Here is a 25,726-nt window from a genome sequence, read left to right as displayed (position 1 = left end):
TCAAAAACATCAGTTTGGTTGCATTATCTGATGTTTTGGCTTCAAGGTTATCACAGAAATATGTGGATTCTTAAATAGTCGGTCCCTGAACATTCAAGCAAAACTCAATATCCTTGATAACAAAACAAAACTACTTTCAACTTTACTCGGTTTGAAATCCAAACAAAACGTACAGAGCCTGAATTACGACACGTCTCCCTAATTCTGCATCATTTCATGCTTCCTTGAAATTTATTTTCTGAACAGATTTGCTTAAGCAAATTGTAACCCGCAACCTAGAAAGAACGCGTCGAAAATCGACCAGCCGTACCCAAGTTCACTCCTCGAGAGCCCCTATCAGCCTGTTTTCGACGTTTCTCTCCTCCAACCAGAAATGGCAAATCCAGGTCCAGAAAGTTCAAAACCCTGCCACCGTTTGACTTTAGCCCCTCGTGCTAGCTCCCTAGCTAGCTCCCTAGCTACCTTCTCGGGTGCTTCTTTACCTGCTAGGGAGCTAGCACCCGAGAAGGTAGCTAGGGAGCTAGCTAGCGAGCTAGCTAGCTAGCACCTTGGGCTAAAACTGTGGCCGGGTTTTTACTTTCCGGACCTGGATTTGCCACCTCTGCCTCAGAATCATTATCAGGCTTCTGCAAAGCTTGCTGGTGAGCTGATCATTTGATTCAGGTGTGTTGGAGGAGGGAGACATGTGAAACAGGCTTGGGGAAGGGCTTTCGAGGACTGGGCTCGGGCACAGCTAGACTGGATGGGTTTTATCACCCTGTAATCCTCCATCTTACTGTCCTTCCAATTTTTTGGGGGAGGTCTCTTCTATTCTAAGTGCACAAAGCGAGGTCCGCAAAGACTCACTTGGACGAGTCGAGCCCATCAGACACCTTTGGGATGAGCAAGAAATGAAACGATGGTAAGCCAACATAACTCCATTTTGGGAATGCATTCCAAGAATCCTGGAAGCTGCGTTAGCTGCCAGTGTTCTTCCTCTGACCCTGTGTCCCAATACTTTTGCCCATGTTGCGTATTATACAAAAACGGCTTCCCTCACTAAAAATACATAAATAATTCTATTTGCCTGGCTGCTTTGTTTATATATTTTCTGCTTCTTCTTTTTTTCCCTCCCCATTATTATTTTTACAGCGAGCTGCAGCAACTGTGCCGCAGTGATAAGAACGGCGGTGCAGCGCTGGGACTGCAACAAGCAGTCGGAGGCAGCGGCTCAAAGACATCAAGTGCAATAAGGCAGAGAGCAGCTCAGAACGGAGTCGGTCCCTTTGGCCTGTCTGCTGTGTTAGCCATATAGCGTTTATCATGCTACTCTTTAGCCCGCTGACCTTTCGCCAGTTTTACTTTCTGGATTTATAGGAGCAAAAAAATGCAACCGCTACAACTGCTTTTGCAGGCAACATACAGGAGAACGACTCACTTGTTGATCGCTAAATTTCAGTTAGTCTTCCAATGGCTAGATTAAGACTGAAAAAAAAATATTTGTTTCTTCATGAAACCTCACGATAGATGCAGCAGCATAACACACTTGCTAGCATTGTTTGTTCTAATCTTTTCTTTAAAAAAAGAAAAGATTAAAAAATTATCATAATTAATCGCATGACTTCACTAGTTAACTCGCAATTAATCACAAATTTTATATCTGTTCTAAATGTACAATAAACATTTTTTTTTCTAGGTTTTCATACTCTTGTTAACAAAAATGGGAGAAAAAAATTTCAACTAATAGAAATAGTTCAAATGAATTTTTTTACGTCTATAGCCGTCAATGGCAGTGAATGAGCTAAAACAAAGAAATGTGTTTCCGGTTTTCATCGAACTTTTCAAGACGTACTGATAATCTTGGGAGCTTACTTTTTTTGGGAAATTTAAAATGAAGTAAAAAAAATTTTTTTTTTTTTTTTATGCCAATATACCGCCCCTCCCCCCCCTTTCTTTTTTTTTTTTTTTTACATAAAATGAATATCGGCTTCAAATATCAGTTATCGGCCTCCTTGACTACTAATAATCGGTGTCGGCCCTGAAAACACTATTTTGGTCCATCTCCATGTGAAACCCCCGTTGAGATTTGCTATCTTAACTTCTAAATTCTTGTGATGAGACGCTGCACCGTACATTTGAATGCAACGCTCCGTATTAAACATTATAAGAAAGAAGGTCTGATGCACCTTTTAGTGTCAGAATTGTGTAGAAACGTCTCATTTCTTCAGCCTAAATGACAGCTGCACAGTTGATTCGTGTATTTTCTGGAGTTGCGTATCATGATTATGCATTAATATATTACTGTCTGCCACCTGGAGGTCGGGTGATGTGACTGCCACTTACACATTAACGTGGCTTGATTTATGCCATCGACCTCGCGGCATTCACGCGGCTGACTTATCTGCAGTTGTCGTCTCGTGTATTTAGTCACAGCGTGACATTTTTGACGCTCGCATTCATCAACATCCGTCGCCTTGCAAGCGCCGGCGATATCCTCAGCATCAATTCTAATTCTGGGTTGGACGCAAAGATGACATTTGGTTTTGGGGCAGAGGAACCGGTGTGTGGCACTTGTCACAGTGACTTAGCGGTGAATCACTTCACACCTGTTCTACTTTCTGGAGTTGCTGCTGAATCCAAGTCCAAGAGTCCCAGACAATTTTCCAGAAGTGGAACAGGGATGGACCCAGAAATTGTTAGGTCCACAGTTGTTGCAAAACCTTAAACTACCATCCATTTTCTACCGCGCATCCGGAGTCGGGTCACGAGGGCAGTAGTTTTAGCAGGGAAGCCCAGACTTCCCTCTTCCCAGCTACTTCATCTGGCTCCTCCCAAGGGATCCCAAGGCGTTCTCAGGCCAGCAAGAGACAGTCTGTCCAGCGTGTCCTGGGTCGTCCCCTGGGTCTCCTGCCGTTGGGGCTTTCCCGAAGCACCTCACCAGGGAGGTGTCCAGGAGGCATTCAAACCAGATGCCCGAGCCACTTCACCCGGCTCCTCCCCAGGCGTTCTCAGGCCAGCAAGACACAGTCTCTCCAGCGTGTCCTGGGTCGTCCCCTAGGTCTCCTGCATTTGGGGCTTTTTCCCGAAGCGCCTCACCAGGGAAGTGTCCAGGAGGCATCCAAACCAGATGCCCGAGCCACTTCAGCTGGCTCCTCCCAAGGCGTTCTCAGGCCAGCAAGAGACAGTCTCTCCAGCGTGTCCAGAAGGCATCCAAACCAGATGCCCAAGCCACTTCAGCCGGCTCCTCTCGACGTGGAGCAGTAGCAGCAGCTTGATGACCAAGCTTCTCACCCTATCAGGGAGATATCCAGGAGGCATCCAAACCAGATACCTGAGCCACTTCAGCCGGCTCCTCTCAACGTGGAGCAGTAGCAGCAGCTTGATAACCGAGCTTCTCACCCTCATTTCAGCCACTTGTATACGGGATTGTGTCCTTTAGGTCATGACACACAGCTCGTGATCTTAGGTATGGGTAGGAACGTAGACCACCAAAAGCTTTGCATCTTTACCACAACAGATGGACCTCAAACTAGGGCCAGTAAAACCTCCACAAGAAAACCAGAGCCTCTTGAGAAGAACGCAAGAACGGCCACTTTTACGTTAACGTGCTAACACTGTGGCATTTTTTATCACTGAAGTTACTGCGGAGGATGACGGCACAGCAGTAGACATTCGTGTCAGGGTTGCAAGCTCTGCTAACATTGGCATCCCCCCCCCCCCCCCCTCCGACAAGAGGGCAAGTAGAGGCAAGTGTACACGGTTCAGAGAGGTTCCTCGCTAATGTGAAGCAGTTCATTAAAATCAAGACACAACGCCTCTATCAGCGGGGTGGACGCTTCTAATCAGTGCCCGTGGTTAGTCCGGCACGATGCAAAATGAAGAGGGCGCTCTCCTCAAGTGCAATCTTGTCTAGGGGAGGGGTTGGTTGCTGTTAAGAAGGCCACGCGGATGATTGGTTTTCCAGGGGGATGCTTTGGGAGCGCTCTTTGGTCCGCCATCTGATTAGCATCCGCAGCATTATTCATGTCATGAATACACAACGAGGCACGCATCCAGGAAGCTGATAAATATCACATGGAAGCGCACAAGGCTTCAGATTTGAACATTTGGACAAATTCAAGATTGATGTGTTCGGAGCCGCAGGCAATGATGGTTAATTTCAGGTTCAAACAGCGCGAGTGACCACATGATGAGAACCGAGGTTCTCTGGCAAACATCACATTTACTCGTGTGTTCTCCCTTTTTCTGGATAATCACGTTTGCTCACATTTTTATTCAGTTCCATAAAAGTAAAACGACTTTGAATTGAGTCCATTTATACAACAATATACAAATGTTGGATGAATAAATTGAGGGTTGAATAAATTGTGAATTTATATATTTAGACAACATGGTTTTGCTGTCGCATGGTTGGGGAATCTTGGTCCAAAAAGTCAAAACCCTGCCACAGATTGTCTTTAGCCAGGCTTTTGACTTTCTGGACCTGGATTCACGAACCCTGAGTATGTCTGTCAGTGCTCGTACCCAAACTGAATGTTGTCTTCCTCACTGCAAAACTCACAATCCAATGGACTGAGTGGTGTTGCATTTCTTAACTTATTTGTCGGTAAACCTGCATTGCCGTGTCATCTGTAAACTTGATGACCAAGCATGTCATTGGTGACGAGGGAGTAGAGAACGGGGATTAAGCACAGATCGCTGTGGTCATTGTGAGATTAGGTCAGGCTTCCCCAATCCTGGTCCTCGAGGGCCGCAGTCCTTCAGATTTGAGATGTTTCCGTACTTTTAAAATTGCACGACGTTTAAAGCTTCAAAGAATAAATCAATATCAATTGTATTAAAATATTTACTTAGCAGTGACATTCCAACAACGCACATTGCACACGTACACATATATATTTTTTCCTTTTTTTAAATAAAGGCAGCAGTCCCCCAAACGTTTTGGTGCCGCTGGCCATTTTTATGGTAAAACATCTTTTCAAGGACGGAAATAAAAAAATAAAATAAAAATTAGTAAAAATATCACTCACCACTAGCTATGCTTCAACAAGCCACAAGCCACGGCGGCCATTTGGCATCTCAACAAGTATTATGACAGTAACGGCGTAGGTTACGCTATGGTGAATAAAGTTGTCGTTAGCACACAGTTGTTGTCTACGCATTACTGGACATAATAATCTGGTGATGAAGCTTCATTTTGTGCCACTGCTCTCGTTTCTCGCTGCTGATAGGAATCTATTAAGGCTAGTGGCGATCGGGGTTAGCCTCGAGTAGCTTTTCGGCTAATTTTGGACTCATCTGCTAACTGCTAGCTTCCGCTGCCCATGAAGGTGCGGTGGCGCACCATTTCACCGCAATGTGTTGTCAAGCATGTCTCAATGATCTACCGAGTATTTTTGCTTGTTTTCAACTCGTCTGAGCAATTTAAAAAAAATATCTACAACAGTCAGTGTTACGGGCGCAACGAGGTAGCATCCACTGATTTCCATGACAAAATACAGAACTTTTTTTTTTTTATGTTGAGGGAAGAAGCATTGCTGATTTCAGGATGGTGCTCCAAAGTTGGGAGGGTGATGTGAATCATCACAGCGGCGTAGGAATGGAGGTTTTGTTATGTAAGGTGTAAAGATTTGTCTGGAACATACTTGAACCTCTCCAGTGTCTCTGCGGCAAAGTCTGGAAATGTTTTTCGGGTTTTAAAGGCTTGACAAAGTGGTGACGTACTACTCGGCATATTAGTGAAGAGTCGTCCATGTTGGCATAGTCTAGCGAAGCGGTGTCATATAGATTGTGAAGGGGAGGGGTCTAAGTTCAGAGCCTGGTGATGTGCCTTGGTTGATTGGAGCTGTGATGATGAACTGTTCTCTGTTGGGCAGGTGCGAGTGACAGCAGGAAGGAGCGGTATCGGATGGAAAACGAGAGAGGTTGAGGGCAATTAGGATACCTAGATCTGGTTTTGAGGCTCGGCGAGTTTGGTGAATTTCTGATTTGGACCAAATACCCTGAGGACCAAGTCCAGTCAACTCTAGATCCACGTTGATGGATGCCATGGTAATCAAAATCCAAATGTTTTATTCAAGGTAACTGGACTCAGACACAGAGGGTATTAGCGGATCTGGGTAGCCGAAAGTCTCAAACGTTTGGCGCTTCTTGGAATAATGACCACTGGCAATGCTGCGAGTTGAACGCAAACGGTCCATTGTTGAAAGAGTTCCTTCTGCCACAGCACCAAATGGAGAAAGAGAAATCAGCCAGCTATGTTTCATAGAATTTCAATCAGTGTACAACCTGTCTTTGAAATTGGTTATATAAGGTAATGGCTTCACGAGTTCATTACCTCATTGTCATTTTTTTTGTTCCCTCCTCCGAGCGGATTGGAAAGTGATTTAGATGACTAAAGGAAGACTCCAACTTTTGTCAAATCTGGGCGTGGGACAGCAACGTCTATCTCATAGGAGTGTGAAGTAGAGAAACGACATATTGTACAATGGTCCTCTAAGATGCCCCGTCTTTGCCACGCTTGCTTTTCTTCTAGTTAGCGCTACCCAACCTCCTTTCCTTGTCATTCCTCTCCTATTTTTGGCTCTCCCTTGATTTCCTCTCCTCCCTCTCTTTGGCCTCCTCTTCCTTCCTTTCTTTCCTCCTCCTCTTCTCCTCTCGCCTCTCCTCTTCCCTCCTTGCCCGTTCCTTCTTTTCCTGCTCTATCCGCTCCACCTCTCGCCTCACCCGATCCCGCCTCTCTTCCCGGTCTTTCTTGGTGAGGCGGCTAATCATTCTTTCAAAGTAGCTCTCTCTTCTCTCGCTCTCTTTCCCCGTCTCGTCGCTAGCGAGCCCCTCTTGTTCCTTTCTGTCCTCTGCCACCCTGCGCTCACTCCTCTCTTCCTTTACGCTGCCTCTCGCCTCCTCCATCGTGGCGGACTCCTGCTTATCTTCCTCCACCGTATCACTCCTTAAGTGCTCGGTCGCACTTTCTTCCTCGACTCCTTTGGCACTCTCTTTCTCCCCTTCCTCCCTCATGTCACTTCCTTTCTCCTCAGCATCAGCAGCCGCTTCTGTCTCGGCACTTTCTTCCTTGGCCTCTTGCCCCCCATCCTCTTTGGCACTGTCTTCTTTCCCCGCCGCCTTTTGGTCCCTCTCTCCCCCCTCTTTCACGGCATCAACAGCACTCTCGCCATCCTCCTTGGCACTCTCTTCTATCACCTCCTTTTGGTCACTCTCTTCCACCTTAACACTTTCTTCTCCCTCAACAAGACCCTCCTCCTCTTTGGCGGCACTCTCCTTCCCCTCTTCCTCCTTGGAACTTCCGTCTTCCGCCACCTCCTTTTCACTCTCCCCTACGACGCTCCCTGCCTCCGCTTCCTTGGCAACTTCCCCACTCTCTTCAGCATCACCGGAAACACTCTCTTCCTCACCCCCCTCCTTCGCTTTGCTCTCTTCCCCCTCCGTGCGATCCTCCTCACCTACCTTGAGACTCTCTTCCTCACCTGCTTCGCTCTCTTTGGCATCACTAGTGACACTTTCCTCCCCTTCTGTCTTCTCTGTGACACTCCCCTCGTCTGCCTTGACGGACTCTTCCTCCCCCTCTCTCGTTTCCTCTGAGACACTCCCCCCTTCTTCCTTTGCACTCTCTTTCTCCCCCTCCTCACTCTCTTTCCTGTCTTCCTCACCCTCTGTCTTTGTGTCACTCTCTTTCTCCTCTGCCGCACTCCCGCCCTCGGCCTCGGCACTCTTTTCGCTACCCTCCTCCTTTGTGTCACTCTCTTGCCCACTGTTACTAGCGTTTTCTTCCTCTTTCTCACCCTCTTCCACCTTAGCACTCTCTTCACCCCCCGCCTCCTTAGTAGCACTTGCTTCCCCGTCTTCATTAGGACCCTCTTCCCTCTCGCGCCCCTCACCGACACTTTCCTCTCCCTCTGTCTTGTCACCCTCTTTCCCATCTTCCACTTTGGCACTGTCTTCGCCCTCGTCACCCTGGCTTTCATTTTCTTTCACCTCCTCCATGGCACCCTCTTCCTCCACCTTCTCTTCAGCTGGTTTGTCGTCATTATTGTCTGGATCCTCTTCTTTCCTCTCCTCTGCGTCACCGTTTTCCACTTCACCCTCTGAACCATCCTCTTCCTCTGCCCCGTTTTCATCTTGGTCACCCTCATCTCCTTCCTCCTGGTCACCATCTTCCCCTTCCTCTCCTCTGTCCTCTTGATCATCCTCTTCCCCTTCTCCTTGATCATCTTCTTCTTCTTCCTGGTCACCTTCATCGTCCCCTTCCTCCTGGTCACCGTCTTGCCCTTCCTCTCCCTCCTCCTCTTGCTCCTCCTCCTCCTGGTAATCCTCCCTCTCCTCCTCGCCGCACTCTTCCCACTCCTCGTCATCGTCGCAGTCTTCCCACTCTCCATCATCGGCTTCGTAGTCCTGCCCTCCCTCAGTATCCGCCTCATCATCGCTCTCTTCTTCCTCATCACTCTCTTCTTCCAAATCACTCTCTTCTTCATAACTCTCTTCATCTTCATCACTCTCGTCTTCCTCGCCACTCTCTTCTTCCTCGCCACTCTCTTCTTCCTCGCCACTCTCTTCCACTCTCTCTGTGCACATGGCTACCTCCCCATCTCCTTCATCGTTCATCCCTTGCTCCTCTTCATTTACCTCGTGCTTGTCCTCTTCATAACTGGCCTCGCAATTGCTGTTGTCGCTCTCTTCTTTTATATCTTCCTCCTGCTGCCTGATACACTCTTTGTCCTCATTGTTGGCTTTGTTGTCCCCCTGTTTCAGCTTTGTCCATTCCTCCATCGCTATGACGGCAATTTCCTGAAAAGAGACGGCACAGAGTCGGGCACTTTCCTATTGTAGTTGACAAAGTATCTCAAACATAAAGTGGATATAAAAAGTTTACACACCCCTACTTAAATACCAGATTTTTCAATTATAAAAAAAATGTGTGATTTAAAAACTTTTTTCACTATTATTCTGGCCTATAACCTGTAGGACTTAATTTAAAAATATATTTTTTGAAGAGGTAAGTAGAAAATAGCTGGGGTAATGTGTATGACTATTCCCCTGAGTGTCATCAGCAATCATTCAGTCAGGCATGTGTCTTGACCTCCGCCGAACCCCTGGGGTTCCATCTAACCCAGGTTAAGGACTACTGGTTTGTAGTGATGTCGGCCTTATCATTATTAAGCAGAATTCACCAAAAACTTGATTGTTCACCCACAGATAGTGAAAAAGAGCATCCTGAGACAGGGTTATGCTGCCTTCATGTGGTATCGAAATTATGTACCACATGTCGAGTAGAAAATTGCACGTGAACGCCCCCTCGTGTCGTTTTTTCCACTGGACAACTGGGAACTTATTTTGATACTCGAGTTTCCGAGCTGAGAGAACTTTTCAAGTTTCAACATGGCGGATAGTGCCGCAGGATTCGTGAATGGCAAGCAATATTTACACTTATAAGAGCGTTGACGTCTGCTAGCGGGTTGTTTTAGAATGTACACAATTACGTAGCGTACACAACTCAATGTCCTTTACAACTCATTATTTGCCGTAATTATTCGGTTTTAAGAGCAAAGAACGACGTCAGCCGCCCTGTGTATTTTTTGCTACAACGACAAAAGCACATGAACATAACTCAGTAGTAATTAGGAGGTTAATTAAGTGGTAAGGTCCATCTTTCCCATAGCACGCGAAGGCAGGGTTAGTCTTGATGTGTTGTCACAAAATTCATCACGAAAGTGGCCGACGTACACCCTAAATTTGACCGGATAACGATAGCTACTTGTAGCTGCAATTGCCACGGTGACTGTTCATGCTAGTGTTGCTAGAGTGCTGATGTGATGTTGTTAAATCGGACTTTTACAAGTACTCATGAGAAGTACGTAACCTGCACATTTACGAAGCCATCCTCCCTGAAATGTGGCAAAATTCTGATTCTGAAATGCTTAGCAATTTCAAAGTTAGATGGAAGCTGTTTATTCTTTTACTCTTCTCAGGATGGCAGAAGATGTTGATGGGCATGGGACCTTTAATATCCTGTACTGTTGAGTACATTCAATAAAAATGGAACGTATACCTACCACACGCAGGATCAAGTGCTCAAACTGCTTGACGTGGTCAAGAAACTCTTGTCGTTCCTTGAGCAGTTTATGTTTCTCTCGTTTCCAGCTCACCTCCTTTTCAGTCATTTCCAATGAGAGAGAGTCTTTGGAAGCTCTTAATTTCTCCAGCTCTAAGCTGGTTTTGTACAGTTCGGCCTTAGTTTTCAAGAACATCTTTTCGTTGGCCTTCATCCGGTGAGACAGCTCAGCTTTCTCCATGGCCAGTATTCTGTAGTCCGCCTCCAGATATCTGACTTGGGAGGCTATGCTTTTCTCCCGTTTAAGCCAGCGGGTTTGCCACACATCGTTGAGTTGCACGTAGTATTGCTTAAGCTCTAAATTAAACTTGTGTAAGTCGGCATTGGTTTTGAGTAAAATCCTCTCCTTGGCCTCCCGCTCGTTGTACAGTTTGGCATATTCCTCTAGCAATTTGATGTAGTCCAACTCCAGGTGCCTCAGGTAGGATGCTATGTTTTCCTCCCTATTCACCCACTGGGTTTGCCACTCTTCATTGAGCTGGTTGTAGTAATGCTTGAGCTCTTCGAAACACTCACTCCCCTTAGTCCACAGCTGTCTAAACTTCTCTGTCTGATACTGTAGGAGTTGCACATTTTGCTTGAGGGAGTAATTGTCCATGGAATCCATTTTCTTCTCCATTTGCTTGGTTCAGTGCCACATTGGCGCTGACAAGCTTATAGTTTCCACTTAATTCAAGCACTGGTTAAGATCCTGGCAGTTGTGCTTCTCTTACGTAGTCGTATGACTACAATATGATATCGGCAGAGCAAAATGACTCTAGCCCACAGTCATATTTGGCCATGATGACACCCAGAAAAAGGGATATTGCTCTACATCACAGTCATATGGCTAATAAGCTTTGTGATGACGTCAGCGTGATGACATTCAGGTTAATGGCTTGACCTCCTGGCCGCTTGTACTGTACTGCATTTGTTCTGGCATTTCGAGAGTAAAATGAGTCTGCCTGGAGCAATGGCGCCATCTGGTGGATGTTTTTTTACATTTATGAATTCTTTTTTAAGTCATTGAAAGTTCTTGAGCAAATGCTATTAATATACACACAAGGAATGAGACGTTAAATGACGCCGAATTTAGTGGAAGACGTAAACCCTTGCAGCCATTTATGAGTTTATATTCCACCGTGTGATATGTTTGGATTTTAAACGAAGTCACGTTTAAATTGCTTTGTTAGTGCACGATGCTCAATTTTTGTTTTGTTTTTAAGAGCTTTGTGGACGATGTCACGATGTCCCGTTTTTACCGCTCCTTTGACGGGTTAAAAAAATAACACCGAGATCTTGTACCTGTATTGTCCAAGCGGAGCGTTTAAGGGGATTTTTTGGAAACATTTTGTGGGGTGTTTGAGCTGATTCTGACAAGCGGAAGTCTTGTGCCATGAGCAGATCGTCCAATTGGCCAATGACGAAAGGCAACAGATGTGATGTGACCAATATCCGCGTGTTCATTGGACAACCTGATGGTGACGTCACCAAGTACTCCTCACTGATTGGTTACTGTTTGGCTATAGCACGCCGCTTGTACCTTTCAATGTTGATCCTGTCCCGAGTCGAGTAACACCAGGTAGGCTACAGTATTTTTTTATGTTACTAAATTATTATAATTCAAGCTTTTATCGTATTTGGGCTTGTGTGTGTGGAGTCTGTGGACCGAGTAGGAGAGCTTTGTTGTTTTCTCAAGAAGTGGGTCATGACGAATACTCTAAATATATAAATAATTATGAGTGTTATTTTGTCTCATGTTCAGTACATGAGATAAATAAGCTGGGTTTGATAACGTAATAATAGAACATGCCTGCCATTTCCTTTGAAAAATAAAAATAGTAAGTTATTGCTCTTTTTTTCTCAGTTGTAAATAAGGCGGATCAAAGTTATAAAATATATGTAAATACTGTACTTGTGTAAGAAAAGAGAAGAAAAAAGAAACGTCAAATTAGAAAATATTATTCAATTCCTGTTCTTAAGTAAAAGTTACAGACCCTGAAATGTGCCCTAGGTACAAGTTTGGTTATTTTCTGTCAATTATATAAAATAACGTTTTTTGATAATTTGGCAGAGTAGGAAAAAAAACCTGCACATAAACTAGTTTCCCTCTTTTATTAACTTGCATTACGCTCGTGCTGTAAGGAGAACAATGAGTGGAAAAAAATACATCTTACCTGTATGTTTTTACTCATTATGGGACTGCTGAGCGGAGCAAGCAGGCACATATTAGTATCCATCCTAGAAAATGGGTTTATTATTATTATTATTTTTTTTAATCTTCCACAGATTTTTCCGCAAGAATGAGTACCGTAGATCGCACCGGGACAAATGAGGTATCAATCGATGCGGCTCGATCTGACTCGGTGCGGCATTACTTTTCTAGGAATTCCGACTTACCATGGCGACGCAATTCCCAAAAAAGTCCCCCAAAAAGTCCCATAGGAATGAATGGGAAAAGGAAAGACAAAATCACACATCAAGCACCTTTTTCCAAGACACGCTGCGCGCGCATACGTTAACCGACCGATATGAATTTTAGCTCATTTTGTAGCAATTTTTCCCATCTTTAGCTCAGTTTCTTTTAAGGAATGAAAGCTCTCCCCCCTGTGCAGGTTCAAAGACAGTAAGTTAAATAGCCTTCTAACACCCTCAGTGGAGCAATTAGGCTTTGAGTGGCGGGAACCACAAAATCAATTTCCAAAAGTCAAAAGTTTCACTTCAACTCGTCACCATGGCCACAATCTTTGCTCACTAGACATCAAATTCTCACATTTTGTAGTGACAAGTCTCTTCTTTCAGACAAACTAACTTTTATTTGGCTAAGGTGTAATTTAGTATCTCTCTTTTCACTTTAAGCGAGGGGAAGTCGGACTTTCCCGGCTATCTTTTCCATGTTAATTTCAGGCGTCTTTCTCTTTTCATTTCTGATAAATCATTAAGTTTTCAACCTGCTCTCATTTGGTCATTTTTCATCCGATTAAAAAAATGAGCCATTTGGAATCTGCATCTTGAACCGTTAAGTCGTGAGAGGCTTTTGTTCGAGGTGTGCGTCTGTCATTCATTCCAGTTGAATGTGTGTGCGTGACGTCAGTATGTTAAAGTTCCAATGTGTGTGCGTGAATGTGCATGTTTCTTAAAGGGACAGTAAGATACTTTTAGTTTATGTTGATTATGGTTAACTTCCACATTTCTTGACCGATTCCAGTCGTTTGAATATTAAACTGTTCAGCTCATTTACATTTTTTTAAAATACATTTTCAAAAAAAAACACATTATTATTATTTTTTTTAATTTTTTTTATTAAATGGAATGGAATGCTATTTAAATACTGTTTTTTACAAGTACTACTACTATTGCTAAAGGTACTACATACATGCGTCTTTCCACCTTGCAAGAGTCAGCAGTCCCATTCAAAATTTCCGCGGGAAATTTTCTAGTTATTAATGCTCTCTAGTTTGCCTTTGTCTATTTCGCTGTTGTCCCTGTTTCTCCCTTTCTTTTTGTCGCTAAGTTTTTCAGGTCATGTCGTCATCTGCGCTGGTTGAAAAAAGTAGCAAGCCCATTTTTTTTTTTTTAGAAAGTATGGAGTAGAGGCCTGTTTTCAAATGTGTGATGTAAAACTAATAAGTCATCAGAGAAATAAATAATAAAGTACAGATACTGCACTCACCATGCTGTTCACAAACATATTCATATACACAGGTTCAGCCATGGATCTCGTGCTGAACGTGGCCGACTACCACGTCTTCACGCCGTACGTGTACCCGGCGTCGTGGGCAGAGGACGGCGCCCTGCGGCAGATCTTAAGTCTGCTGGTGGTAACCAACCTCGGGGCAGCGGTCCTCTACCTGGGCCTCGGGGCCCTCAGCTACTACTTCATCTTTGACCATGACCTCATGAAACATCCACACTTCTTAGAGGTACTTCCATGATCCTTTCCTGCGGGTGCTTGTTTACTTTGACCCGTTTGTACCATTGATACACGGAGCTGTACTTTTGGACGCGGGTCCAACGTTACCCTTAAGTCCATAAAATTGTGCCTTTAGGGATGTAATCCTTGTGACTAGAGTAGTAACCTCAAATGTTCGCTAATTCTACCACTGATACTTGAAAACAATTCAAAATCTCTTATCTTGTTGGACTAGGACAAGGTCAAACAGTTGTTCCTGGCTTGGAACTGGAATCGTAACCTCAAAAGTAAAGGCTAAATTTATAGCATTTGGGACCTGGACAAGGTACAATATTGCCCAAGATTTTGTAGCTTAGTACCTTAAAGGATATAATGTGAATTACTTAAGGGTGTGTATCGCGTAAAAGATTCTGTTTTTGTGCCATTGACACTGGATTTTTAACGCTTGGGAAGAAACCTGTACTTATTTGGACTACGGGATTGTACAGACAGTTACCTTGGAGTCCTGTTTTTATACTTTTGACTTTTTTAGAGTAAAATATTAGCCTGAGGTAATACTAGACTGTACCTTTCGTAGTAAAATGGTCTGTCACTGGGAGATACGCTTGATGTTTGACCTTTACAGCTTGAGGACATACCCAAACCTTTACTGTACTCTCAAAGAGGTACAAACCTTGGAATCCAATAACTAGTCTTTTTGACGTTGTAGACAAGTTCGTTACTGGGGTGAAAGCATAAGGTTCACCTTTTCTACCCTTCATAGTTGCTAGTGTCAACTGATAGACTTTTATTGACAGAATTAAGGACCTCCATTTCTGACCCGTTCACTCCATGGACATTTCACATTGGTCTTAAAACAAACAAAACAATTTCCTCCCCCAGAATCAGGTGCGCAGGGAGATCAAATACGCACTGACCTCTCTGCCGTGGATCAGCATCCCCACCGTCGCCTTGTTCTTCGCCGAAGTTCGAGGATACAGCAAAGTGTACGACAATGTCCACGACTCTCCGTTGGGTACGCTCATGTTGTTCCTGGCTTAAATCTCTTGAACGTTCATCGGCGTTGACGGATCTTGTGCGCTTGCAGGCTGGACTGGGCTCTTCCTGAGTATGATCTCGTTCCTGCTTTTCACCGACATGTGCATCTATTGGATTCATCGCTTCCTACATCATAAGCTTATTTATAAGGTGAGTGCAATCCCAGCCATTCCTACTGTACAGATTTGTTAATGTTATTTTTATTGTTATTATTATTGTTATTGTTGTTATTATTATTATTATTAACAATGGTGGGAAATGTTCCAAGGCAAAGGGATTGGCATGACAATTTGGCGAATGATGTCATTCTGGATTTGCTCCATTCTGAAATAAAGGAAGCGTAATGTATGTATCTCACCAGCTGGGGGCGCAATGAACTTTGCTTGAGACTGCCTTTAGACAGGCTGCTATAATCAAAAGTTGACCCAATTAAGTATTCAACTAAATTGAGGAGATAATTCTAATATTTGTAATGACGTATGAATCATTTATCCACCATGTGAGTTGTGTGTGTTTTAAACCAGGCCTAGTTTAAATTTGTAAGCTGGTCAAAGAACTTTGGTTCGAACCATTCACGTTGCATAGAACTTCCGAAAGCCAATGTGCTGTGTTGACCCACAGCTCTTCCACAAGCCGCATCACGTGTGGAAGATCCCGACGCCGTTCGCCAGCCACGCCTTCCACCCGGTTGACGGCTTCATGCAGGGGCTCCCGTACCACATCTACCCGTTCTTCTTCCCGCTCCACAAGGTGCTCTACTTGGCGCTGTACGTCTTTGTCAACATCTGGACCATCTCCATCCACGACGGCGACTACCGCGTTCCCAGCGCCATGACGGGCGTCATCAACGGCTCGGCGCATCACACCGACCACCACCTGTTCTTCGACTACAACTACGGCCAGTACTTCACGCTGTGGGACCGTCTGGGGGGCTCTTACCGACACCCGTCAGCCCTGATGGGGAAGGGTCCACGAGACCAGATCCGCAGGCTTCGGGCGGAGGGCAAGTTGGATGGCGGCAAAGCGAATGGACAGAGTGTCGTCATGTGCAAAGAGGAGTGACAATTGCTTTTTCTCATCACAATCACTAAAGACAATCCGTAATCTGGAATCCATACAATGATTCAGCTTCTTGTACTTGCTAAATAAGGAGTTGCCGAGCACCAATTGTTGCCACCTTGAAGTGGATTTTGGCTTGTTGAAGGCCTTCTCTGGCTTTCAGGGTTTGAAAAGGCTCGTGTAGGGCACACAATTGAGCAGACTTCAACTTTAATCCTCATTCTAGGTTTTGAAGATGTACTGTGGAAAAGTTAGTCCACCACAAGCTTTGCTATTCAAATGACCTTTTCGTAGGACCGTTATGCCGGGATTACACCAAAAGCACACATTTCATAACACTTTGTGTATCCTATTATTTTTATCCAATTTTAGGTCATTTGAGGAAATTTTCCAGATGATGCCACTAAGTGAATGGAATCTGTTAAAAAAAAAAAAAACTTCAGCCTTGGCGGAGGTTTGTGGCCTTCCGAGTTTTATAGCACTGCCAAAACAACTCTAACGGTGGTTTTAAGACTTTTGAAGGGTGACTGCTCAACAGCCTTGTATCAAAGATGTTTTTGACATCATTACTAATAAATCAAACAATTACTTTAGTCCATGTGGTTCATGTTTTGTACTTTAAACACAAGCCAGCAAAAAAAACAGCTGCTATTTGTGATAAAGAATAACAAAAGAGCAGCTGAAGGTGCAAATTGACTTGACAAAATAAGCGTCTTATCTCATATGTTAGGCTCAGGGCGCGTGGCCTCAGCAGAAGAACACGGGCGCCCAGAGGAAAGACCTCATGGCCGCTCCTGCCGCCATGCCTGCCAGTAATCCCATGGCGAGGTGGTCAAACACCCCGTCAAACGGGTCCCTCTGAACAATCACCTGGTGGCTGCCTGAGGAGGAAACGGATGGCGATGATAATCACGTTAATGCAGTGCAGACCTTGTTGAGCGTTGAGAAGCTTGTCGCAGTTCAACATACGTCCTTGACCGACGCATTGCCAAATACGCGCTTACTTGACATTCCAAATCACAAATTGTTTGGATCCATCAACAAAAACTCTCAATTTACCAGTTCTGACTCTCAAATATTGCAAGAGAGCCGACTGTACCTGGTCCTGCTCCAGGCGTCACGTAGATGGTGTGATAGTGGTTGAGGGGGATGGCCTGATAGGTGTCATCGTAGGGATCGTACGTGAAAACCTGCGGATGAAAAAACAAAAAAACGCAGTCTTATATTGGACTTTTTATGCGCCCCAGAAACAAAAGAACCTTGCAATGTGGATCTTACCGGGTTCCTCCTGATCTCCAGCATGGTTAATTTCCACGCACTGAAACAAAGGGACAAGAATTCATAATGAGCTGCTTGCTGTTCTGTTCGACTACAATTTTCTTGATCTAACATTGTGGAGCCACCCCTAATTGTAGCGCGAATCGGTGTTTTCTTTTCGGGGAGCAACCACATCAGTGAGTCTACAGCTATGCTAACTAATATTATCTTTAATACTACTCAGGAAGTCATTTACCATCTGCTCTAAAAGGTTTTTTTTTTTGTATAGGTACTGCTGTTTTGGTTAACAACAGGTTTCAAATTAGCAATTAAGTCTTTTGTGTCTGTGTTTGCACAGAATTACAATTATTGCTTGTTTTTCCCCCCCTCTATCTAAAAGACTTTATTTTTTCCATAGACGCTGCTGTTTTGGGTAGCAACAGAGGTCAAATGCGGTTAACTCGACAACACCTACATGGACTCGTCCTCACTGTTGGCGCACAGGTTCATCGTTGAGCTGTCCTTGAACTGCACGACGATGACATTCGGCTGGGGGTTAGTCTCGGGAGGCGTCACCCCTGCGAGCAAACCCCGCAGAAACATTTTTACCGCCACGCATGCTGCTATTAAGGACGGCTAAACGACAACAATGCCGTACCTCGACATTCTAGGCCGCAGCGCACGTCTATGCACGTGAGTTTGAGGTTGACGCGGTGCTCCAGCTCTCGCCGGCTGTCACTCTTGTAGAAGCAAAGGGTGCCGTCCACCCAGAGGTCACACCAGTTGAACTTCCAGCGCTTTAGCACAGACGCTACCGGGTGGGAAACACGGTCGATCATTCCAATAATAAGTAACACTTGGTGTGTTATCATCAACACTCAAATGTACTCACTCTGTCTCCAAAGCCACCCTGACCTCATGAGTGCCATGTTTGTCACCTGTGGTCCAAATACAGGTAAAGGAATAGGAACAATATGTTTCTTCTTGGTCACCGAGAATACAACAGACTGTGTTCCTGTGCTTGTTTATTTTGCGTCTGACAGATTATTCTTTCTCCTGTCACGTCTGAGTCACAGGATAATTCTGGATTAGGCGAGCGCTTGCTCGGACACCCCCACCCCCCACACCTTTTCTTCCGATTTCATCTGGACAATTTTTTTCTCTGGACCCACACATAAACTTGGATGAAATGTTAGACAAGTGGTCATGCTATTTCTTATGTTTTATTGTGTATTTAAAAAAAATAAAATACAGTCAATGAACTGTGACATAACCACATACGGATTAGCCCATTTCTAACTGTCCCTGTGCAGGTTAGTTACATGAGTCTTCCAACTTCCAAGTACTGTATGAACGCAAGGCTTCCTTGTAACACAAGGCATTCTTGGCCATAACATTAGGTCAAAAAAAAAAAAGAAAAGTCAAAATGCTCAGTTGTGATTGACACACTCAGAGATAAGCAACGACAATACAAACTACACCAATTTATCAAATATATCATAAATAATATTAATTTTACTGACTTTAACTTTAATGTATATTATTGTATCTTGCGCAAGAACCACTTCTTATGTTTTGAAGTTGCGCAATGACGAGTGCGACCAAATTTAAATCTGTTTAAAATTCGTCATTTCCGAAATAGTAGGCGTGGTTTACACTGACACTTCGCCAGCGAAAATAAACCACCGTCTCGGATTTTTCGAAATATTTTTTTATTCAACTTTTTTTTCAGTTGTACAAATCCTACCTTTTTTTTGTTTTTAAACTACGCGAAGTTTGAAGCCAATCAAACTTCGATATTTCAGTGGGCGTGGCTTAACGCTGACACGCTTCTCGGCACGCTGCCAGTGAAAAGAAAAACACATTTAGTTTTTCGATATATATATATTTTTTTCATTTTATCTATTTAGCTTGACGTTCAGTGTGATAATCTTTTTTTATGTTTTGTTTCAAAGATGCGCAAGGAGTAGCCCCGTTCAAGTTTAAAGCCATTTAAACAACGTCACTTCCGGCATCCACTGACAGCCCACCAGCGAAAAGAAAAACATAAACATAACAGCGAGTGGCTTCCGGGTGGTACACGGTGAGTGCAGTCAATAATGTCCACAAAAATAACCATGTCGCTTTTAAAGGACGAAGCTAATAAGTTGACATCGTTGACTCAACAGCAGACGCCGAGGATGAAGTTATTGCAGTACATGTCACGACGGGACAAGTTAGTTTAAGCGCTACATTTGTAACACAGCTGTACACATTTCCTTTACGTCCTTGTCTTGACTGGCAAAGCAGCTACATTAAACACTGATAAACTGTCTTATCTCTTGGCCATATTTATCAACGCCGTACAGACCTCGTTGTTGGGTTATCGCCCTTTCAATTGGACTTCTGCCGAAACCCGTTCAAATTTTTGTATTTTTATCGCGACCTTGATGTTTTTCGAGAGTATTCGATGACTGAAGCAACAATTTTGGCTTTTTTCTCAATCGCCATGGCTCGTGTTTCAATTCGGCATAAACAGCGATTTTGAAAACCCGTTTAATTATTTTTTTCCCTTGAGTCTTTGTTCTTAAAAAAAAATCAGGCAGTCCTCGATTTACGACATCGATGACGTTACCCGAGTGTGTACGTAGATGCCGTCGTTGTAGGTGGCTTAGAATCTAAGCAGAGGTATCAACTCCAGGTCTAGAAAGTTAAAAAAAAAAAAAAAAAAACTCTGTTAATAAGTCATCATTTAAATTAATGTTTTCTATGAAAAACCTTTCTAGACCATAAAATTAAACTCATGACTACCATTCATTATCTGTTTGAAAAATACCTCTCGGCCATATTAATTATAAATGAAAAACATTAACAGCGATAACTGAACATGACTTTTCTTGGACTACATATTCTGCGCAAACTGGTGTGCATTCATTTTATTTATTTATTTTTACCCGAAATGTCATTATTTTGGTAAATATTAGTGTGGAAAAACACTTCCAAGCCATAAAAATTTGAAAACAGTATGGCAGTAGCTGAGTGTGCCTTGGGACAATTCTTAGGTTGTCCATCCCTAACCTATGTTAAGCCCAGTAATGACAAACACTTCAAGGCCATACAGCAATCCAATTCTATATATTTTTTGCCTTCTTGTTCCATGCGATTATATATTCTTATGACACACTGTAGCCTCGCTAAGTTTAACATATGCTAATTTAGTAGTAAGCCATGATAATGTACGGTTTAACATACACTGAATTGTCATAAAAAAAAATCTAATGATAAACCGTAACATTCTCTTGTACTGTGTAACCACGTGTTCTGACGCCTGTGCAGTTCATAAGTACCCGTGGTCTATTCCTGAAAATAAGTAATTGCTTAGTATGCTATTTGACAAAGTGCATGGTGGATGTCTGTGTCTTCACAAGACTGTGACATATGTTCACCGGGCATAAAGGATCTTCCTTCCTTGCTCTATTGTCTGCAACATAATACATGCTGTTACCATAATAACCGCCCGTGAGGAAGAAAGGATGTTTTCCTCCGCGTGTGTTTCTGTCTTCCTTTTACTTTGTTTACTCAACTGCAGATTGTACCATTCGTCTGTTAAGTATATTTAAGCAAAGAGTGGCCAGGCATGGCTATTTAATTAACCTAACTGAATACAGTTCTTAGTGTAACATTGGTTCATGACATGTTAGGATGCATGGCGTTGGTGTGTAATGCCGCCATCTTATCAATATGTTCACAAAATTTGCAGAAGCATGCCATCTATTGTACATATTTTCCCATTCCCTGGTCTCAGACGTTTCTCTTCATTTTCGCATGTCTTTTCTCAGCAGGGGAATGTGATCGGACGCGCTGCTGAAAAGCGGCTTTGCTTTGCTCGGCCCACATCAAAGGTAAGATTTGGCGGATCTGTGAGAAACTCTTACGACAGGAACATCAAACTGGAGCTGTTGGGCCGTTGCGAGATGATTTGTCTGAAAGCGATAGTCCTGATCAGGATGGATAAGCGAGAGGGACTGTCCTCACCGGGACAGACACAGGGATAAGGTCTACTTTGAGTGATGTCATCACAGTGCCAAAAGGATATTAATGTTCACACAGTGAGCGAATAGCACAAATGAACGCTGACTGACAGGCAGTTTATTTTTGCTGTCTTCACCGCCTATTTTTATTGCAGGTCAGTGGCAAGTTTTAAAATTGGTTTGCTCACCAGTTATCCGCTGGTGTTGGTTTCCAAAAGTCACTTGGAAAATATGTTTTTTTTTTTAAAAAAAAAATGCTGTTGTGTCTGTTAGTAGTCACGTAAAGCATATACTCCAGAGTTTGTAAGTAAAAAAAAAAAAAATGGTGAATGATTAGCATATTATTAACAACTATATTGATAATATGTCAATCATGGAAACAATTATCTTCATGCATTTAGAATTATCTTCATCATGCATTTAGACTTGAATAACGTGTTTAACTCATTTGCTCCCAAAAACGTATAAAATACGTTCAATTTTAATATGACCATGGCACCAAAAACGTATGTACTTTTTTAATGTTTTTTTTTTTATTTATGTTAGCGCATCCAGAAGGCTTTGTTTGATGCAGCCTCTGAACTAAAGAGAACACTTGAAGCAATGGTAGTTATTACAAAAATGGCCAGCAGGTGGCAGCAGAGTATAAGAGATCAACCAGGGCCATTTGCAAAAAGCTCTTTCCTTAGCTATATTCTAATGCTAATTGCTGCAAAACGGAAACGGGTGCAAATATACTTTTTCTTCCTGATGAAAGAAGAGACTTTTATCTTTCTTTTGGTAGGTTCCGTGTTTTTATAGCAATAGAACACAATATTTTGTGGGCCTTGCAAAATCAGTCAAAATCCAGTAAAACAGCCGGGAGTGAAGGGGGTTGCTTCAGTGAAAATGGCTGGGAGTGAATGAGTTAATAGTAAAAAAAACTAACAAAATCACAAAAAGCCCCACTATAAATGTGAAAAGTTTTTTTATTTGGCAGCAACTTGTTAAATATTTTTGGTGACGCATGCGTTAATGTTTTTGCCTGTCAATGTTAACTTTGTTAGCCACGCAATGACATTTTTCATTGCGTGTTAGCATTATGCTAGTGGACATGTCTAAATGATGTTGTTTGGTTAAATACACAATGTGTGATGTTCCTGTTGATTACTTCCAAAATTTAGACAAGATCCCAAAGAACGATTGTGGAATTGTTATTGTGGAATTGTTATCATTCAAGAGTCATGGTTTGAAAAATGTCTTTGCTGATTTGGGAAAGGGCACAGAGGGCTTCGGTGAGTGGGCAGGTGGCTGGTGGAGGGTCATCCGGCGACGTCAGCGCGGCCCGCTCGTGTCGCCTCACGTGTTGGCTTTCTTGTCACTGATCTGATCGCGCTGACGGGCTATTTTTAGACCTCTTCTCCCGGCCGCCGTTGACGCCGACGTGAGCTCGGTTTGCGTGCTCAAGGTGCCCCTCGCAAACCCCCACCCTTTTTTTAGCAATATGAGCTATATAACTGACGTAGTGAAAGTTCACATAAAAGTTTTCCAATAGGAAATCTATGGTTTTCATTACTGTCATACAAGTTTAAATAAAGAAGCGCAAACCATGAATCACATAATAAAAAAGAGTCACCATCTTTTTAGGGCTGAGACAATGGATCAGTCTTACGACGAAGAGGAGGCTCGCACCTTCGTGCAGGTCATCAGCGACAAGTACAACACGGAGAACTTCCCGTACGGCCAAGGCGTGAGCGTCGTGGTGCTGCCTACGCCTCCTGGCTCGCCAGTCAAAGGTTATCGGCGGTCGCCGGTGCGATTCTGTGGCACTTTTTATCCTAATGCCGACGTTCCCTGTCGACAGGTCGCCTTTTCTTGCCCAGCGTGCTGGTTCTGAACGACTGCGGCATTAAAAAGGCGGGCGACAGGTCCGACATCGCCGCTTTCTGTGCCCACGTAGTGGAGCTGGACCTGTCCTACAATGAGATCCACGAATGGGCAGAGGTGAGCCGAACTGCTGCTGTTCTTACATCAGCCATGAGTAATAAGTTCATTGAGTGACACTTGCTTGATAAACTGAACATCCTTCACAAATGCGCATATTTAAACTTGGCCTGGTTTAAAATGGCAACCTATGGCATGCGAGAACATGAATTCAAAAATAATCGCATTTATGTGTTTCATCGCCTCAATTCAGCCTAATTTAAAATGCCTTTTTAATATGCATCTATTTTTTTTTTTAAAAATCTAAAATTAAAACTCCCAGCCAACCTCTTATTTAAAAAAATATATAAAACTAAAGCACTGAATATTTTAATGTCCTAGAGTAGTGGTTCTTGACCTTTTTACACACCCTCGCGTCATGTTGCGGGTCAAATTGACATTTTTTTATTTTTATGATTAGGCATTACAGCGGGTCACCCTATGAACATTTTTGTTAAAGGATCTTTGAGCAGTTTGTCACTTTTTTTTTTTTTTACTCGTGACTGCCACCTGTGGCCCAAAGCGTAACCGCAGCATCTGTGTCAGGCTCATTCATGGTGCGCGAGTATGTGCACGATCTTAAAGCGAAAAACGGAGACATGACTTCAAATAAGGTAAGAAAAATTCCGCCCCTCCCTTCCCTAAGGAAACTGGAGTGTGCAGTGTCCGCACTATATAAAAGGGAAGATAAAAGCTGATAGGTGATTAAAACAGTCAGGACTCTTCGTACTCATCTGGGCATTGGTGGCCGCATGCATGATGTAGAAAAAACTTTAATATTACCTTTTTAAACGGCACAATGCACTTACCTTTAATTAACTCTTTGACTGCCAAAAACGTTATATAACGTTTAGTAAAATCCTATGGAGGAGTGCCAAAGACGTTAAAAGACGTTTTTTTTTTCAAAACAGAGGTGAAACTAACCATTTTCTATTGTTGATTACTGAAAAACGGAATAAGGTAGAAACAAACTTTTTTTTTCTGATGAAAGATAAGAGTCCAATCTTTCATTTGGTAGTATGTGTGTTTCCATAGTCCAAACACATAATTTTCTGTGGACCTTGAAAGATCAGTCAAAAATGCTTAAATCGGCTGGCACCCACGGCATCCCTTTTCTGAAAACGTCTGGCAGTCAGAGTTAAGAAACAAACACAACAGCATTGTAAATAATCTATTCCTAAAAATATTAGTGTGTGTTATTGAAAGCCAACGTAAAAACACAGTGCTTGCTTAGAAAAATTAAAAACTCTTCCCTACATAAATAATGATTCAATTAAAATGTTTTGCATATAAAAAGTGTACCGAAATAAATATTTGAAAAAGCAGTTATTTATATATATGGATTAAATTCAGAGGTATTGTACTTAAAAGTTAAACAGAACATTATTTAACAATTGTAATCTGTAAGTGATTATTTCACATACCACTAGAGGGAGTTTGCGTACTACAAATGTTACACGTCACGAATCACTGTCCTAGCTACCGTCTTCTCTCAACATATTTATTAGTTTTTATTCAACAGCGGTTTACATATTTGGCTGCTTCATGACTGCCTAGAAGAAGGGGGAAAAAAAACAGACAAAACCTGAATGTGATTTTTTTTCCCCGCCAGATCAGCGCCATTGTTTCCAACGTCCCTCGTCTGGACTTCCTCAACCTGAGCATGAACCCGCTGAGCGGCGCCACGCTGGAGCCGTGCATGGCCGAAGTCTTCGCCCGGGTCCGCCGGCTCGTCCTCATCAACACGCACGTCAGCTGGGACACCGTGCACACGCTCACGCAAAACACGCCTGAGTATGTCCTCCGACCGTTTACCATATCGTAGGTTCGCCTCAATCAATCAATCAATATTTGTGCTTCTGGTTTACCCTCAGGCTGACGGAGCTCTTCCTGTGCCTGAACGACTATCAGCACGTGTCCCAGTCCCGCACGTCCTGCCCGTCCCTGCGCCTGCTGCAGATCACCGACAACCACCTGCGCGACTGGGCGGAGGTGCGCAAGTTCGGACTGATGTACCCCAGCCTCAGCGAGCTGGTGCTGGCCAACAACAGCGTGGAGAGCGTGGCCGACAGCCACCAAACGCTGCAGCGACTCTTCCCCAACTTGCGCTGCATCAGCCTCAACAACTCGGGTCAGGAGGGATGTGATTGTGTGCTGTTGTGATGTTCTCGAAACGTAAACCTAATTGAGTAAATCATAATTGAGATTCCAACAATAATGCAAGCAAATCTCTCTAAATCACGTTTTTTATCAAACAGCGCTGAGTAAGTGGGAGGACATCGAGAGGCTGAATTTCTTCCCCAAGCTGCAAGAACTGAAAGTGATGGGGATTCCGCTCTTGCAACCGTACAGCACACAAGAGCGCCGCAGCCTCCTTTTAGCACAGTAAGGCCGATCACACGC

The 25,726-nt window shown here is 43.5% G+C and overlaps 4 protein-coding genes across 10 annotated transcripts in view; 2 read left to right on the top strand and 2 right to left on the bottom strand.

The window, feature by feature from the left end:
* Positions 1 to 4,150: 4,150 nt before the first annotated feature.
* LOC144036479 (uncharacterized) lies at positions 4,151 to 11,073 on the bottom strand. The gene is made up of 2 exons (XM_077547169.1): positions 10,047 to 11,073; positions 4,151 to 8,781 (listed from the first exon to the last, which is right to left on the bottom strand). The coding sequence occupies exons 1-2, from the start codon at positions 10,722 to 10,724 to the stop codon at positions 6,553 to 6,555; spliced, it is 2,907 nt and encodes a 968-aa protein (XP_077403295.1). The 5' UTR covers positions 10,725 to 11,073; the 3' UTR covers positions 4,151 to 6,552.
* Positions 11,074 to 11,513: 440 nt separating this feature from the next.
* Positions 11,514 to 16,687, top strand: LOC144036646 (lathosterol oxidase-like). The gene is made up of 5 exons (XM_077547451.1): positions 11,514 to 11,666; positions 13,790 to 14,007; positions 14,880 to 15,012; positions 15,085 to 15,185; positions 15,657 to 16,687. Exons 2-5 carry the CDS (start codon positions 13,798 to 13,800, stop codon positions 16,095 to 16,097), a joined length of 885 nt encoding a protein of 294 aa, XP_077403577.1. The 5' UTR covers positions 11,514 to 11,666; positions 13,790 to 13,797; the 3' UTR covers positions 16,098 to 16,687.
* On the bottom strand, positions 16,546 to 18,434 carry plekhb1 (pleckstrin homology domain containing B1). 2 transcript variants are annotated; one of them, XM_077547453.1, is made up of 6 exons: positions 18,244 to 18,434; positions 18,010 to 18,162; positions 17,827 to 17,929; positions 17,373 to 17,412; positions 17,194 to 17,284; positions 16,546 to 16,975 (listed from the first exon to the last, which is right to left on the bottom strand). In XM_077547453.1, exons 1-6 carry the CDS (start codon positions 18,278 to 18,280, stop codon positions 16,842 to 16,844), a joined length of 558 nt encoding a protein of 185 aa, XP_077403579.1. In that variant the 5' UTR covers positions 18,281 to 18,434; the 3' UTR covers positions 16,546 to 16,841. The 2 variants fall into 2 exon arrangements, with proteins under 2 accessions (XP_077403579.1, XP_077403578.1); XM_077547452.1 differs by lacking the exon at positions 18,244 to 18,434 and having other exon boundaries at positions 18,010 to 18,223.
* A 917-nt stretch (positions 18,435 to 19,351) lies between these two features.
* The window catches only part of tecta (tectorin alpha), a 35,575-nt gene continuing 29,200 nt past the window's right edge, over positions 19,352 to 25,726 (top strand). For 5 of the 6 annotated variants that reach the window (XM_077546632.1, XM_077546628.1, XM_077546631.1 and 2 more), the window contains exons 1-7: positions 19,352 to 19,434; positions 21,170 to 21,232; positions 22,988 to 23,136; positions 23,205 to 23,344; positions 24,936 to 25,117; positions 25,198 to 25,454; positions 25,582 to 25,708. In XM_077546632.1, coding sequence (XP_077402758.1) covers positions 22,998 to 23,136; positions 23,205 to 23,344; positions 24,936 to 25,117; positions 25,198 to 25,454; positions 25,582 to 25,708 — 845 coding nt within the window. In that variant the 5' untranslated portion in view covers positions 19,352 to 19,434; positions 21,170 to 21,232; positions 22,988 to 22,997. The remainder of the gene's footprint in view (positions 19,435 to 21,169; positions 21,233 to 22,987; positions 23,137 to 23,204; positions 23,345 to 24,935; positions 25,118 to 25,197; positions 25,455 to 25,581; positions 25,709 to 25,726) is intronic. The other variant, XM_077546626.1, reaches the window with a different exon arrangement.

Source organism: Vanacampus margaritifer, chromosome 16 (genome assembly GCF_051991255.1).
Source record: "Vanacampus margaritifer isolate UIUO_Vmar chromosome 16, RoL_Vmar_1.0, whole genome shotgun sequence".
NCBI lineage: Eukaryota > Metazoa > Chordata > Actinopteri > Syngnathiformes > Syngnathidae > Vanacampus > Vanacampus margaritifer.
This window is presented reverse-complemented; position numbering and strand designations above follow the sequence as displayed.

Bases quoted from the DNA above. Each gene is read 5' to 3' on its own strand.
- LOC144036479 (XM_077547169.1), bottom strand. From the start codon at position 10,724: ATGGAGAAGAAAATGGATTCCATGGACAATTACTCCCTCAAGCAAAAT. The intron at 8,782-10,046 runs GTAGGTATACGT...GTCTCTTTTCAG, and splicing joins AGCACTTGATCCTGCGTGTG to GAAATTGCCGTCATAGCGAT.
- plekhb1 (XM_077547452.1), bottom strand. From the start codon at position 18,223: ATGATAACACACCAAGTGTTACTTATTATTGGAATGATCGACCGTGTT. The intron at 17,413-17,826 runs GTAGGTGTTGTC...CCTTTGTTTCAG, and splicing joins AACAGTGAGGACGAGTCCAT to TGCGTGGAAATTAACCATGC. The intron at 16,976-17,193 runs GTACAGTCGGCT...TTTCCTCCTCAG, and splicing joins GACGCCTGGAGCAGGACCAG to GCAGCCACCAGGTGATTGTT.
- LOC144036646 (XM_077547451.1), top strand. From the start codon at position 13,798: ATGGATCTCGTGCTGAACGTGGCCGACTACCACGTCTTCACGCCGTAC. The intron at 15,013-15,084 runs GTACGCTCATGT...GTGCGCTTGCAG, and splicing joins TGTCCACGACTCTCCGTTGG to GCTGGACTGGGCTCTTCCTG. The intron at 15,186-15,656 runs GTGAGTGCAATC...GTTGACCCACAG, and splicing joins ATCATAAGCTTATTTATAAG to CTCTTCCACAAGCCGCATCA.